This window comes from Aotus nancymaae, unplaced genomic scaffold (genome assembly GCF_030222135.1).
Source record: "Aotus nancymaae isolate 86718 unplaced genomic scaffold, 86718_ANA_hifiasm-v0.15.2.pri h1tg000131l, whole genome shotgun sequence".
Taxonomy (NCBI): Eukaryota; Metazoa; Chordata; class Mammalia; order Primates; family Aotidae; genus Aotus; species Aotus nancymaae.
In genome coordinates, this window is record NW_026988546.1 from 2,198,151 (window position 1) to 2,213,430 (window position 15,280).

At 39.7% G+C, this 15,280-nt stretch overlaps 1 protein-coding gene across 1 annotated transcript in view; it reads left to right on the top strand.

Moving 5' to 3' along the window:
• The window catches only part of VWA3B (von Willebrand factor A domain containing 3B), a 264,931-nt gene that overhangs the window by 105,271 nt on the left and 144,380 nt on the right, over positions 1-15,280 (top strand). The window contains exons 10-11 of the mRNA XM_064371448.1: positions 5,111-5,249; positions 6,310-6,441. Coding sequence (XP_064227518.1) covers positions 5,111-5,249; positions 6,310-6,441 — 271 coding nt within the window. The remainder of the gene's footprint in view (positions 1-5,110; positions 5,250-6,309; positions 6,442-15,280) is intronic.

Genomic DNA, 15,280 nt, shown 5'->3' on the forward strand with positions numbered 1-15,280 from the left:
GCTCTTGTAAAGCTGGTCTGGTGGTGATGAAATCTGTGAGTACTTGCTTGTTCACAAAGGATTTTATTTTTCCTTCACTTATGAAGCTTAGTTTGGCTGGATATGAAATTCTGGGTTGAAAGTTTTTTTCTTTAAGGATGTTGAATATCGGCCCCCACTCTCTTCTGGCCTGTAGGGTTTCTGCTGAGAGATCTGCTGTGAGTCTGATGGGTTTCCCTTTGTGGGTAACCCGACCTTTCTCTCTGGCTGCCCTTAGCATTTTCTCCTTCATTTCAACCCTGGTGAATCTGATGATTATGTGCCTTGGGGTTGCTCTTCTAGAGGAATATGTTTGTGGTGTTCTCTGTATTTCCTGGACTTGAATATTGGCCTGCCTTGCTAGGTTGGGGAAGTTTTCCTGGATAATATCCTGAAGAGTATTTTCCAGCTTGGATGCATTCTCTTCATCACATTCAGGTACACCTATCAAACGTAGATTAGGTCTTTTCACGTAGTCCCATATTTCTTGTTGACTCTGTTCATTCCTTTTTACCTTGTTTTCTCTAATCTTCCCTTCTCGTTTTATTTCATTGAGTTGATCTTCGACTTCTGATATCCTTTCTTCTGCTTGGTCAATTCTGCTGTTGAAACTTTTGCATGCTTTACGAAGTTCTCATGTTGTGTTTTTCAGTTCCATCAATTCAGTCATATTCCTCTCTTAGTTGTCCATTCTCGTTAGCATTTCATCAAGTCTTTTTTCAAGGTTCTTAGTTTCTTTGCATTGGGTTAGAACATGTTCTTTTAGCTCATAGAAGTTTCTTATTATCCATTTTCTGAAAGCTGATTCTGTCATTTCATCACACTCATTCTCCGTCCAGTCTTGTTCCCGTGCTGGTGAGGAGTTATGCTGCCTTGTAGGAGGAGAGGTGTTCTGGTTTTGGGTGTTTTCATCCTTTTTGCACTGGTTTCTTCCCATCTTTGTGGATTTATCCGCCTATTGACTTTGTAGTTGCTGTCTTTCTGGTTTTGGTAATTTTAAGTCTGCAGCAGCTGAACTCATAAACCCCCTTTTCTTCCCCCCAGGTGTTCTGGCCCAGGGGGTTAGGGCTTTATGCTTTTCAGCTGTGTTGCTACCGTTTTCCCTGCCCACAAGGTGGCAGTCTAGTCACACTCAGCCTGCAGAGGCTTTGCTGAGCTGCTGTGGGCTCCGCCCAGCTTCTGTGTGAGCTTCCCTGCAGTCCTGTTTATATGGGTGTAGTTAGAACTGCTTCCGCTATACTGTCCCGCCCCTGTAGTGACGGAGTCTCTGTAGTGGCGGGTTGTCTTGGTTACAGCAAATTGCCCCGGGAACTGCAGGGTGTTTCCCGATGGAGGACGCCCCTCCCCCACAGAGCTGGACCATCCCAGGTTCAGCTGTGTTTCCAGTGGGGCCCTCTTTGCCCGGGAATCTCTTGGCTTGCCTCCTTGCCTCAGCTCCCCTTGCTGGCCCAGTGGGGACACAGTCTCGTTCACTTTGCTCAAGGAGCCGCTGCTCCCTGCCCCCGGTACAGGCCGAGCGGCTGCTCTGGTCCAACCAGCGGCACTGGGAACCCGTGGAGCTTCTCCGCCTGTGAATCTCCTGGTCTGTGGGCAGTTAAAATCCGCTGCCCTGTGTGCCGCTGCATCAGCCGAAGCAGCGGCTCTGAGATTCGTGGCGCGCCCTTGCCCGGGGGTCTCCTGGCTTGACTCCCTGCTTCAGCTCCCCTTGCTGGCTCAGAGGGAACTCTGTCTCTCTCGCTCTGCATGAGAAGCCACTGCCCCCTGCCCCAGGGCGTAGGCTGAGGGGCCACACCACTCAAACCAGCGGCGCTGGCGACCCGTGGGGCTTCTCCTCCTGTGAATCTCCTGGTCTGTGGGCAGTAAAAATCCGTCTGGAAATGTGGCGTCCACTCACCCTCTGCACCTTCTCTCGGAGCTGCGATCCCGACTTCTTCCTAAGTGGCCATCTTGGATCTGTTCCACAATGTTATCATTTTGTCTGAAAGGTTGGGGAGGCCTCAGGAAACCTACAATCATGGCTGAAGGCAAAGGGGAAACAGGCACTTTCTTCACAAGGCAGAAGGAGAAAGAGCCTGAAATTTATTTTAATAGCAGTTTAGACACCCTACATGATTTTTCGTTTTTCTTTTTTTCTATCATTTTATCTTTACTTGTCTGCATCTTATATTTAAATGGATTTCTTACAGACATAATATATATAATTATATATATGAGCATTGTTTTATTAATCATAGCTAATTGTTTTATTAATCTTTGCCTTTTAACTGGAGTGTTAAGATCATTTACATTTAAGGTGATTATTGATTTGACTGGATTTAAATATAAGATTTTGCTATTTGTTTTCTGGTTTTTGTTCCCTTTTTACTTGTTTTTTGCCTTCTTTGGTTTGTGTATTTTTTATTATTACATTTTATCTCCACTGTTGTCTTATTAGCTCTACCTGTTTTGTTCTGTTTTGATTGTGTATGTGTGTGACTATTTAGGATTTACAATATGCATCTTATCAGTCACCCTACAAATAATATTATATCACTTCATATAAATTATAGGAGTCTTACAACTTTCACTCCCACTTCTGTCCTTTCTACTGTTTTACACTTTACTTCTACACATCCTTTTACAATACGTTGTAACTAAACAGTCAATTGTCTTATAACTACATTAAAAATTAGAATAGATGTATTTTATATTTAACCACATACTTGATATTTCTGTTGCTTTTTTTTTTTTTTTTTTTTTTGAGACGGAGTTTCACTCTTGTTACCCAGACTGGAGTGCAATGGTGTGATCTCGGCTCACCGCAACCTCCGCTTCCTGGGTTCAGGCAATTCTCCTGCCTCAGCCTCCTGAGTAGCTGGGATTACAGGCACATGCCACCATGCCCAGCTAATTTTCTGTATTTTTAGTAGAGACGGGGTTTCACCATGTTGACCAGGATGGTCTCGATCTCTAGACCTCGTGATCCACCCACCTCGGCCTCCCAAAGTGCTGGGATTACAGGCTTGAGCCACTGCACCCGGCCTTCTGTTGCTTTTTACTCCTTTGTACGGCTCCAGATTTCCATTTGGTATCATTTTTTTTTTCCACCTGAAGAAGTTTCATTCATATTTCTGGCAGTGCAAGTCTGTTGGTGATGAATGAGCTGTTTTAGTCTGAAAAACTCTTTAATTTACCTTTATTTTTGAATGATGTGTTTGCTAAGCATAAAATTCTGGCATTACAGTTCTATCTTTCAGTACTTTGAAAATCCTTTTCCATTGTCTCCTGGCTGCATGATTTATGATTAGGAGGCTCCCGTCATATTTTTGCTTGCTCCTCTACACATAATGTCTTTGGATGCTTTAAAAATTTTTCTATTTATATCTAGATTTTATCAATTTTATTGAGATAAGACTGGGTGTAGTTTATTTTTCTTCTTCTTGAGTTCTTTGAGCTTCTTGGATCTGGAGGTACATGATTTTGATCAAAATTAAAACATTTTGGTCATATTTTTTTCAAATATTTTTCCTGCCTCTCCTTCTCCTCTCCTTCTTAGACTTTAATTACACATTTGTTAGACTCCTTAATATTGTTCCACGGGCCAGCCACTAATTCTCTCTGATGAAAGTGCTTTTGTCTTTTTTCTCTCTGTAAACTGTTTAACTTCAAATTGTTTCCTTTGCTTTGTCTTTTGTTCCCTAATCTTTTCTTCTCCTAATGTCTAATGTACTATTAATATCATGCAGTATATTTTAAATTTCAGATACTGTATCTCTCTACAAGTTTTATTTGGGTCTATTTAAGTCTCTTCTATTTCTCTCCTCATTCTATTTATACTTCACCTTTTTGACCATATGAGTTATATTTGTAATAGCTGTGTAACATCCTTTTCTGCTAATTCTATCCTCTGTGTCATTTTGGGGTCTGTTTCTGTTGATCAATTTGTCTTCTTGTTATGGATCATATTTTCCTGCTTCTTTGTATGCCTGGTAATTTTTTATTGGATGCCGGGCATTTTAACTTTACTTTGTCAGGTTCTGGATTTTATCATATTTTTATATATGTTCTTAATGCAGTTAAGTTACTTAAAACCAGTTTGATCTCTCTAGGAATTGCTTTTCAGTTATGTTAGAACAGATCCAGGGTAGCCTTAGTCCAGGGCTAATTTGGTCCCTGTACTAAGGCAATACTCTTTTCAGCATGCTACTTGGTGCCCCATGTATTAAGGAGGTTTTCCCACTCTGGCTGGTAGAAGATGAACTACTCCTAGGCATGTGTGAACTCTGAAGGGTTGATCAGCCTACTCCTTTGGTGATTTCTTCCTTGGCTTCAGTAGCTTTTTCACATGCATGCCTTGATCATTACTTAACCAAAATTTCGAGGGCATCCTTCTGCAGATCTCTGGACCATGCATGCTCTCTCTCTCTCTCTCTCTCTCTCCTCTCCTCTCTCCTGTGCAGTAATATTCTTTCAATATTTTGCCATTCAAATTTTAGTTTCTTAGGCTTTGCTGAACTCTGAACTCAATTCAAATATTTTTTCCATCCTCTTTCCTCACCCCCACCTCCCAGGCTTTGCCTGTGGCCGCGAATTTTATTTATTTACATCCTGTGATGGGAACTTGAGCATGGACCATAGAAGCAGTCCTTCACACATAGCCACCTGGCCCTTGGTTATTACAGAGCTCTGGGGCTGCTTGATGCTGTCCATAACCTTCACTGAATCTTCAGGAATGTGCTGGCTTCACTAGCTTGACTGCAGTCAGCCAGATTAGAAGAACAAATGGTCTGAAGTCATAGCTGAGGTCCTTAAAATATCAGATGACTAGAAGTAATATATTTTTGACTTTGGCATCCACAATGGATTTATTTTTCTGTCATATTTATTTTGTTAGTTTTGTTTTACTTGGTTTGGTGATGGGTAGTGCATTCTACAGCCCAAATGTAGGATTTTCTACAGAAAAACCTCAAAGTGAATAATCTACTCACAAAAGATTGGATATAAACAACATAGCACAGCTCTGTCCTCTGCAGATGCATCATTAAGTTCTCGGGAAGATGCTCTTGTTACTTGCAGGCTCTCACCATTCACTTTCAACCTACTTCCTGTCTAGGATTAAATGGCTACAGGATGGGAGTCAAAGCCTCTTTGGAAAATTGCATAATGATTGCATCTACATTCTCATTGACACGTCTCACTCAATGAAGAGCAAACTGGATTTGGTGAAGGACAAGATCATTCAGTTCATACAGGTTAGATGGAATTGTCAGATTCATGCGTTTACAGTTTTGTGTACCATAAATGGATCACCATGAAGCATCGCCTGTGATGGTTGTGAGCAGTGGACAGGGGCTTGTTGCACTAAAAAGTCCCTAAGAAACTCAAATTCAGAGAAAGGCACCCTTTTGCCAGTTAGAGAATCATCAGTTCTTCTTTACAAATAGACCTTTTCTCTGGTGAATTCTTTCTGCCACGCATCAGTTGCTTAAGGGAGTTGCTATATTCGTTGTTCAGGTTTTCTCTGTACTGAAATTGGTGGTAGACACACACTTCTGTTGTCTTCCAGATACTCCTCATCCTAGCACTGTTAATTTCAAATACTGATTAGGGATACTGTGTGCCCTGGTGCATGGGAGGAGTGCAGGCTGGTGTTTAGAAGCTTCCAGTTTTTATTCTGCCTGTGCTGCCTCTGAGCTGTATGACCTGAGCAGGTTGCTCAAGTGCCCTAAATCCTAGTGTCCACACCTGCCAAATGCCATCACAGTACTGTGTGAGTTTGCAGTATTGATGTAAGTATTAACCGTAGCAATAATAGTGGGGAGTGTTTGAGAAACACAAAATACACTTTTTAATTTAACAAAGCTCTGCTGGAGAAATATGAGCAAGTGAATAAAGTTGTAACTGAATAATGGCTTTACCCAAAAGATAATGACTGAAGTGATGATATTGTTTTAGATTTTGTTTCCTTAAGCATATTGTGTTTGGTGTGCTTATTTGGTATATTAGTAATGTTAGCATTAAAATCAGTATTTAATGTCACATTATATCTATAAACTTTTACATATATGTGACATATATAATGTATATTCACACAACCATATATACATTTGTAAAGGTCTTAACACACAAACTGGATAAATTTTATTTAAATGCCCTTTGCACTAGATAGGACATTCTCTATTGAATATAATTTTTTGCTTCTTGAACTGAAAATAGATACCACAGTGATTAAAATATATCAAATTGTGACCTACCCTAACCCTTTCTTACATTTGAGTGGTTTTATGGTTAAATAATCACTGTTTCTTTTAGGAACAGCTGAAATATAAAAGCAGGTTTAATTTCGTGAAGTTTGATGGTCAAGCAGTTGCTTGGCGGGAGCAACTTGCTGAAGTCAATGAAGAGAATTTGGAACAGGCTCAGTCCTGGATTAGAGACATGAAGGTAAGATGGAGACTGAGCTGGGAGAAGCCTAGGGGTCTCTCACCTGTGTACTGAATTTATTCACAGGACAGACATTCTTGAGAGGTGTTTTGCACTCCCAGGATGGAAGTGGCTTGGCATAGGCTTTCGTTTTGCTTGCAATGGTCAAGTTAATCCAATCTCATTTGTCAATGTCATAAAGTTTAGATGAGCCTCTTGTTCTTATCTATTCACAGTTCTCTATTTCCAGGTCTGCCCTTGACTCAGGTTGCAGCCCCCTTATGAAAACACATTTCAGAACAGATTTTGGTTTTTGTTTGTTTGTTTGTTTTTTGGAGACAGAGTCATTCTTGTTGCCCCGGCTGTAGTGAAATGGCACATTCTCAGCTTACCGCAACCTCTGCCTCCTGGGTTCAAGCAATTCTCCTATCTCAGCCACCCAAGTAGCTGGGATTACAGGCATGTGCCAACACGTCCAGCTAATTTTTTTTTTATTGCATTTTACGTTTTGGGGTACATGTGAAGAACATGCAAGATTGTTGCATAGGTACACACATGGCAGTGTGATTTGCTATCTTCCTCCCCTTCACCTATATCTGGCATTTCTTCCCATGCTATCCCTCCCCAACTCCCCATCCCCCCTCTGTCCCTCCCCTATTTCCCCCCAACAGACCCCAGTGTGTAGTGCTCCCCTCCCTGTGTCCATGTGTTCTCATTGTTCAACACCCGCCTATGAGTGAGAACATGCGGTGTTTGATTTTGTGTTCTTGTGTCAGTTTGCTGAGAATGATGGTTTCCAGGTTCATCCATGTCCCTACAAAGGACACGAACTCATCATTTTTGATGGCTGCATAATATTCCATGGTGTATATGTGCCACATTTTCCCTGTCCAGTCTATCATTGATGGGCATTTGGGCTGGTTCCAGGTCTTTGCTATTGTAAACTGTGCTGCAATGAACATTTGTGTGCATGTGTCCTTATAGTAGAATGATTTATAATCCTTTGGATATATACCCAATAACGGGATTGCTGGGTCAAATGGAATTTCTATTTCTAGGCCCTTGAGGAATCGCCACACTGTCTTCCACAATGGTTGAACTAATTTACACTCCCACCAACAGTGTAAAAGTGTTCCTATTTCTCCACATCCTCTCCAGCATCTGTTGTCTCCAGATTTTTTAATGATTGCCATTCTAACTGGCATGAGGTGGTATCTCAATGTAGTTTTGATTTGCATTTCTCTAATGATCAGTGATGATGAGCATTTTTTCATATGTTTGTTGGCCTCATGTATGTCTTCTTTTGTAAAGTGTCTGTTCATATCCTTTGCCCACTTTTGAATGGGCTTGTTTGTTTTTTTCTTGTAAATCTGTTTTAGTTCTTTGTAAATTCTGCATATCAGCCCTTTGTCAGATGGGTAAGCTGCAAAAATTTTTTCCCATTCTGTTGGTTGCTGATTCACTCTATTTCTTTTGCCGTGCAGAAGCTGTGGAGTTTGATTAGGTCCCATTTGTCTATTTTGGCTTTTGTTGCCAATGCTTTTGGTGTTTTGATCATGAAGTCCTTGCCTATGCCTATGTCCTGAATGGTTTTGCCTAGATTTTCTTCTATGGATTTTATGGTGTTAGGTCTTATGTTTAAGTCTTTAATCCATCTGGAGTTAATTTTAGTGTAAGGTGTCAGGAAGGGGTCCAGTTTCTGCTTTCTGCATATGGCTAGCCAGTTTTCCCAACACCATTTATTAAACAGGGAATTCTTTCCCCATTGCTAGTTTTTGTCAGGTTTGTCAAAGATCGGATGGTTGTAGATATGTTGTGTTGCCTCTGAGGCCTCTGTTCTGTTCCATTGGTCTATATCTCTGTTTTGGTACCAGTACCATGCTGTTTTGATTACTGTAGCCTTGTAGTATAGTTTGATGTCTGGTAGTGTGATGCCTCCCGCATTGTTCTTTTTGCTTAGAACTGTCTTGGCTATGTGGGCTCTCTTTTCGTTCCATATGAAGTTTAAGGTGGTTTTTTCCAGTTCTGTGAAGAAGGTCATTGGTAGCTTGATGGGGATAGCATTGAATCTGTAAATTACTTTGGGCAGTATGGCCATTTTCACGATACTGATTCTTCCTAACCTTGAACATGGAATGTTTCTCCATCTGTTTGTGTCCTCTCTTATTTCGTTGAGCAGTGGTTTGTAGTTCTCCTTGAAGAGGTCCTTTACGTTCCTTGTTAGTTGTATTCCTAGGTATTTTATTCTCTTTATAGCAAATGTGAATGGCAGTTCGTTCTTGATTTGGTTCTCTTTAAGTCTGTTATTGGTGTATAGGAATGCTTGTGATTTTTGCACATTGATTTTGTATCCTGAGACTTTGCTGAAGTTGCTTATCAGTTTCAGGAGATTTTGGGCTGAGACGATGGGGTCTTCTAAATATACAATCATGTCATCTGCAAATAGAGACAATTTGACTTCCTCCTTGCCTATTTGAATACGCTTTATTTTTTTTTCTTGCCTGATTACTCTGGCTAGAACTTCCAGTACTATATTGAATAGGAGTGGTGAGAGAGGGCATCCTTGTCTAGTGCCAGATTTCAAAGGGAATGCTTCCAGGTTTTGCCCATTCTGTATGTAATTTTTTGTATTTTTAGTAGAGAAGGGATTTCACCACGTAGGCCAGGATGGTCTTGATCTCTTCACCTCGTGATCCACCCACCTCAACCTTGCAACAGATTTTTTTTTTTTTGCTCAGACATTCAGATTTGTTTCTTCTGAAATTTCATTATTGTTGCTAAAGATATATTTTAGTCATTCTTATCAGTGGGCTTGTTCAAAAGTAAGGAGCATGTGGAAATATACAGTACAATCTGAATGTTTAGGACTGAATGCAAGAAGAGAGCTAGGGCAGGAGGTTGTGGTCAGAAGGTGAATCATTTCCTCAGAAGTGACTGCTTTTGACATTTATACAGATTATTGGGAAGGATTTTCCTTGCTGTAAATTTTTTTATCTTGAACTTACCTTAATTTTTTATAGCATATAGCATTATAACATTCCAAATATTTGAGATACACTAAAATTGAGATTAAGAATTGTTCTTAAAAAGTCAAATATAAGAGCTAGACATAGTGGTGCACACCTGTAGTCCCAGCTCCTTGGGAAGCTGAGGTAGGAGAATCATTTGAGCCCAGCAATTTGAGTCCAGTTTGGGCAACAGAGCAGGGTGCTATTGCTTTTTTAAAAAAAGGCAAATGTGTATCACAGACATCTTTAAAATAGTTTAGTGCCTGAGTTTAGAGTCTTATATTTGACAGAAAGTCACAAATAGACATTAGCAGCTCATTGAGATGCACTAGGATTCCCTTGTGATTTATTTTTAAAAATGGGAGAAGGAGAAAATTTGTTCTATAAGAAATAATAATGTCTGTAAGATTTTAATTTAACTGGCCATCTTATCCTGGGAAATAGTGTTGAATTCATACTCAACTTGTTAAACTTCCAATTAACCAGTGAAGTTACTTGTGACATATATTCTGTCCTTTTATTACAGAATAATAGGAAATACCTTGTTAACTCAAGAGCCTACTAATTTAGGGTTTGTGATAACAAGATATTACATATGTAATCTCATTGGATAAAAACCATCATTGGGTTCTGCTTTATGTAAAAATCACTAAGGAATAGAGTCAGCCATCTATTCAGATTTTAGCCATTTGGCTAAAAACACATATTCCTGTAAAGCATGATTCTGTTCTCCTTACAGATTTTCACTGATACACCCTCACTAGCTTGATGAATGTCCAAAATTCATTTTCAAAAGGACTAAGGATTAAAAAAATGTGGTATATATACACAATGGAATACTACACAGCTTAAAAAAAGAAGGAAATCCTGTTATTTGCAGCAACCTGAATGAACGTGGAGGACATTATATTAAGTGAGATAAGCCAGGCAGAGAAAGAAAAACCACACCACATGATCTCACTTATATTTAGAATCTAAAAATGTCAAACTCATAGAAGCAAAGAGTAGAATGGTGGTTACCAGAGTCTGGGAGCAGAGTGAAGGGTGGGGATGGGAAAATGTTGGTCAAAGGGTATGTAGTTTCAGTTAGACATGAGGAATACGTTCTGGAGATCTGTCATACAGCATGGTGACTATAATTAATAACAATGTGTTTTATAATTGAAAATTGTCAAAAGAGTAGATTTTTTTAAATTGTACTTTAGGTTCTGGGGTACATGTGCAGATCATGCAGGGTTGTTGCATAGGTACATACATGGCAATGCGGTTTGTTGCCTCCATCCCCTATCACCTATATCTGGCATTTCTCCCCATGTAATCCATCCCCAACCTCCCTACCCCTCGCTGTCCCTCCCCTGGCCCCTGCTAACAGACCCCGGGGTGTGATGCTCCCCTCCCTGTGTCCATGTGTTCTCATTGTTCAATATCCCCCTATGAGTGAGAACATGCGGTATTTGATTTTCTGTTCTTGTGTCAGTTTGCTGAGAATGATGGTTTCCAGATTCATCCGTGTCCCTCCAAAGACATGAACTCATCATTTTTTATGGCTGCACAGTATTCCATGGTGTGTATGTGCCACATTTTCCTTGTCCAGTCTATCATTGATGGACATTTGGTTTCCTTCCAGGTCTTGCTGTTGTACACAAGGCTGCAATGAACATACATGTTCATGTGTCTTTATAATAGAATGATTTATAATCCTTTGGGTATATACCTAGTAATGGGATTGCTGAGTCAAATGGAATTTCTATTTCTAGGTCCTTGAGGAATCGCCACACTGTCTTCCACAATGGTTGAACTAATTTACACTCCCACCAAACAGTGTAAAAGTGTTCCTATTTCTCCACATCCTCTCCAGCATCTGTTGTCTCCAGATTTTTTAATGATCGCCATTCTAACTGGCATGAGGTGGTATCTCAATGTCGTGTTGATTTGCATTTCTCTAATAACCAGTGATGATGAGCATTTTTTCATATGTTGGTTGGCCTCATATATGTCTTCTTTTGCAAAGTGTCTGTTCATATCCTTCACTCATTTTTAGATGAGTTTGTTTGTTTTTTTCTTGTAAATTTGTTTTAGTTCTTTGTAGATTCTGGATATTAGCCTTTGTCAGATGGGTAGATTGCAAATTTTTTTTTCCCATTCTGTTGGTTGCCAGTTCACTCTAATGATTGTTTCTTTTGCTGTACAGAAGCTCTGGAGTTTAATTAGGTCCCATTTGTCCATTTTGGCTTTTGTTGCCAATGCTTTTGGGGTTTTAATCATGAAGTCCCCGCCTATGTTTATGTCCTAAATGGTTTTGCGTAGGTTTTCTTCTAGGGTTTTTATGGTGTTAGGTCTTATGTTTAAGTCTTTAATCCATCTGGAGTTAATTTTAGTGTAAGGTGTCAGAAAGGGGTCCAGTTTCTGCTTTCTGCACATAGCTAGCCAGTTTTCCCAACACCATTTATTAAACAGGGAATCCTTTCCCCATTGCTAGTTTTTGTCAGGTTTGTCAAAGATCAGATGGTTGTAGATGTGTGGCATTGCCTTCGAGGCCTCTGTTCTGTTCCATTGGTCTATGTCTCTGTTTTGGTACCAGTACCAAGCTGTTTTGATTACTGTAGCCTTGTAGTATAGTTTGAAGTCAGGTAGGGTGATGCCTCTGACTTTGTTTTGCTTAGGATTGTCTTGGCTATGCAGGCTCTCTTTTGGTTCTGTATGAAGTTTAAAGTGATTTTTTCCAGTTTTGTGAAGAAGGTCATTGGTAGCTTGATGGGGATAGCGTTGAATCTGTAAATTGCTTTGGGCATATGGCAATTTTCATGATATTGATTCTTCCTAACCATGAGCATGGAATGTTTCTCCATCTGTTTGTGTCCTCTCTTATTTCGTTGAGCAGTGGTTTGTAGTTCTCCTTGAAGAGGTCCTTTACATCCTTTGTTAGTTGTATTCCTAAGTATTTTATCCTAAGTATTTTATTCTCTTTGTAGCAATTGTGAATGGCAGTTTGTTCTTGATTTGGCTCTCTTTAAGTCTGTTATTGGTGTATAGGAATGTTTGTGATTTTTGCACATTGATTTGTATCCTGAGACTTTGCTGAAGTTGCTTATTAGTTTCAGGAGACTTTGGGCTGAGATGATAGGGTCTGCTAAATATACAATCATGTCGTCTGCAAATAGAGACAATTTGACTTCCTCTTTTCCTAATTGAATACTCTTTATTTTTTTTTTTCTTGCCTGATTGCTCTGGCTAGAACTTCCAATAGTATATTGAATAGGAGTGGTGAGAGAGGGCATCCTTGTCTAGTGCCAGATTTCAAAGAGAATGCTTCCAATTTTTGCCCATTCAGCATGATATTGGCTGTAGGTTTGTCGTAAATAGCTTTTATTATTTTGAGGTATGTTCCTCTGATACCTAGTTTATTGAGAGTTTTTAGCATAAAGGGCTGTTATTGAGATAATCATGTGGTTTTTGTCTTTGGTTCCGTTTATGTGATGGATTACATTTATGGACTTGTATAGTTGAACCAGACTTGCATCCCCAGGATGAAGCCTACTTGATCGTGATGGATAAGCTTTTTGATGTGCTGCTGCAATTGGTTTGGCAGTATTTTATTGAAGATTTTTGCATCAATGTTCATCATGGATATAGGCCTGAAGTTTTCTTTTTATGTTGAGTCTCTGCTGGGTTTTGGTATCAGGATGATGTTGGTCTCATAAAATGGTTTGGGAAGGATTCCCTCTTTTTGTATTGTTTGGAATAGTTTCAGAAGGGATGGTACCAGATCCTCTTTGTATGTCTGGTAGAATTTGGCTGTGAACCTGTCTGGACCTAGACTTTTTTTGGTTGGTAGGCTATTAATTGCTGCCTCAACTTCAGCCCTCGTTATTGGTCTGTTGAAGGTTTCAACTTCTCCTGGTTTAGGCTTGGGAGGGTGCCAGTGTCCAGGAATTTATCCATTTCTTCCAGTTTTACTGGTTTATGTGCACAGAGTTGTTTGTAGTAATCTTGATGGTAATTTGTATTTCTGTGGAATCTGTGGTGATATCCCCTTTATCATTTTTTATTAGATCTATTTGATTCTTCTTCCTTTTTTATTAATCTGGCTAGCGGTCTATTTTTTTGATCTTTAACAAAAACTAGCTCCTGGATTTATTGATTTTTTGAAGGGTTTTTTGTGTCTCTATCTCCTTCAGTTCTGCTCTGATCTTAGTTATTTCTTGTTTTTGTTTTTTTGTTTTTGATTTCTTTTTTTATCTTGCTCCTCTAGCTCTTTCAATTTTGATGATAGGGTATCAATTTTAGATCTTACCTTGCTTCTCATGTAGGCATTTATTGCTATAAATTTCCCTCTAGGCACTGCTTTAAATGTGTCCCAGAGTTTCGGGTATGTTGCGTATTCGTTCTCTTTGGTTTCAAAGAACATATTTATTTCTGCCTTCATTTCATTGTTTATCCAGTTGACATTCAGTAACCAGTTGTTCAGTTTCCATGAAGTTGTGCGGTTCTGAGTTAGTCTCTTAATCCTGAGTTCTAATTTGATTGCCTTGTGTTCTGACAGACTGTTTGTTATGATTTCTGTTCTTTTTCATTTGCTGAGGAGTGATTTACTTCTAATTGTGTGGTCAATTTTCGAATAGGTGCAATGTGGTGCTGAGAAGAATGTATATTCTATGGCTTTGGGGTGGAGATTTCTGTAGACGTCTATTAGGTCCGCTTGATCCAGATCTGAGTTCAAGTCCTATTTTCTGTATCATTGAGCTATCTAATATTGACAGTGGAGTGTTAAAGTCTCCCACTATTATTGTGTGGGAGTCTAAGTCTCTTTGTAGGTTGTTTAGAGCTTGCTTTATGTATCTGGGTGCTCCTGTATTGGGTGCATGTATATTTAGGATCGTTAGCCCTTCTTGTTGCATTGATCCTTTTGCCATTATGTAATGCCCTTCTTTGTCTCTTTCGATCTTTGTTGGTTTAAAGTTCATTTTATCAGAGACTAGGATTGCAACTCCTGCCTTTTGCCCTCCATTTGCTTGATAAATCGTCCCTTTATATTTAGCCTTTGTGTGTCCTTGCATGTGAGATGGGTTTCCTGAATACAGCACACCAATGGGTTTTGTCTTTTTATCCAATTTGCCAGTCTGTGTCTTCTGATTGGGGCATTTAGCCCATTTACATTTAGGGTTAATATTGTTATGTGTGAATTTGATCCTGCCATTTTGATGCTAGCTGGATGTTTTGCCCATTAGTTGATGCATTTTTCTTCATTGTGTTGATGCTCTTTACCATTTGGTACATTTTGGAATGGCTGGTACTGGTTGTTCCTTTGCTTGTTTAGTGCTTCTTTCAGGAGCTCTGGTAAGGCAGGCCTGGTGGTGATGAAATCACTCAGCAATAGCTTGTCCATAAAGGATTTTATTTCTCCTTCATTTATAAAGCTTAGTTTGCCTGGGTATGAAATTCTAGGTTGAAAGTTCCTTTCTTTAAGGATGTTGAATATTGGCCCCCACTCTCTTCTGGCTTGTAGGATTTCTGCTGAGAGATCCACTGTGAGTCTGATGGGCTTCCCTTTGTGAGTAACCCAGCGTTTCTCTTTGGCTGCCCTTAGCATTTTTTCCTTCATTTCAACCCTGGTGAATCTGACAATTATGTGTCTTGGGGTTGCTCTTCTTGAGTATTATCTTTGTGGTGTTCTCCGTATTTCCTGGACTTGAATGGTGGCCTGCCTTACTAGGTTGGGAAAGTTCTCCTGGATAATATCCTGAAGAGTGTTTTCCAGCTTGGATTCATTCTCTCAGTCACATTCAGGTACACCTATCGAATGTAGATTAGGTCTTTTCACATAATACCATATTTCTTGGCAGCTTTTTTCA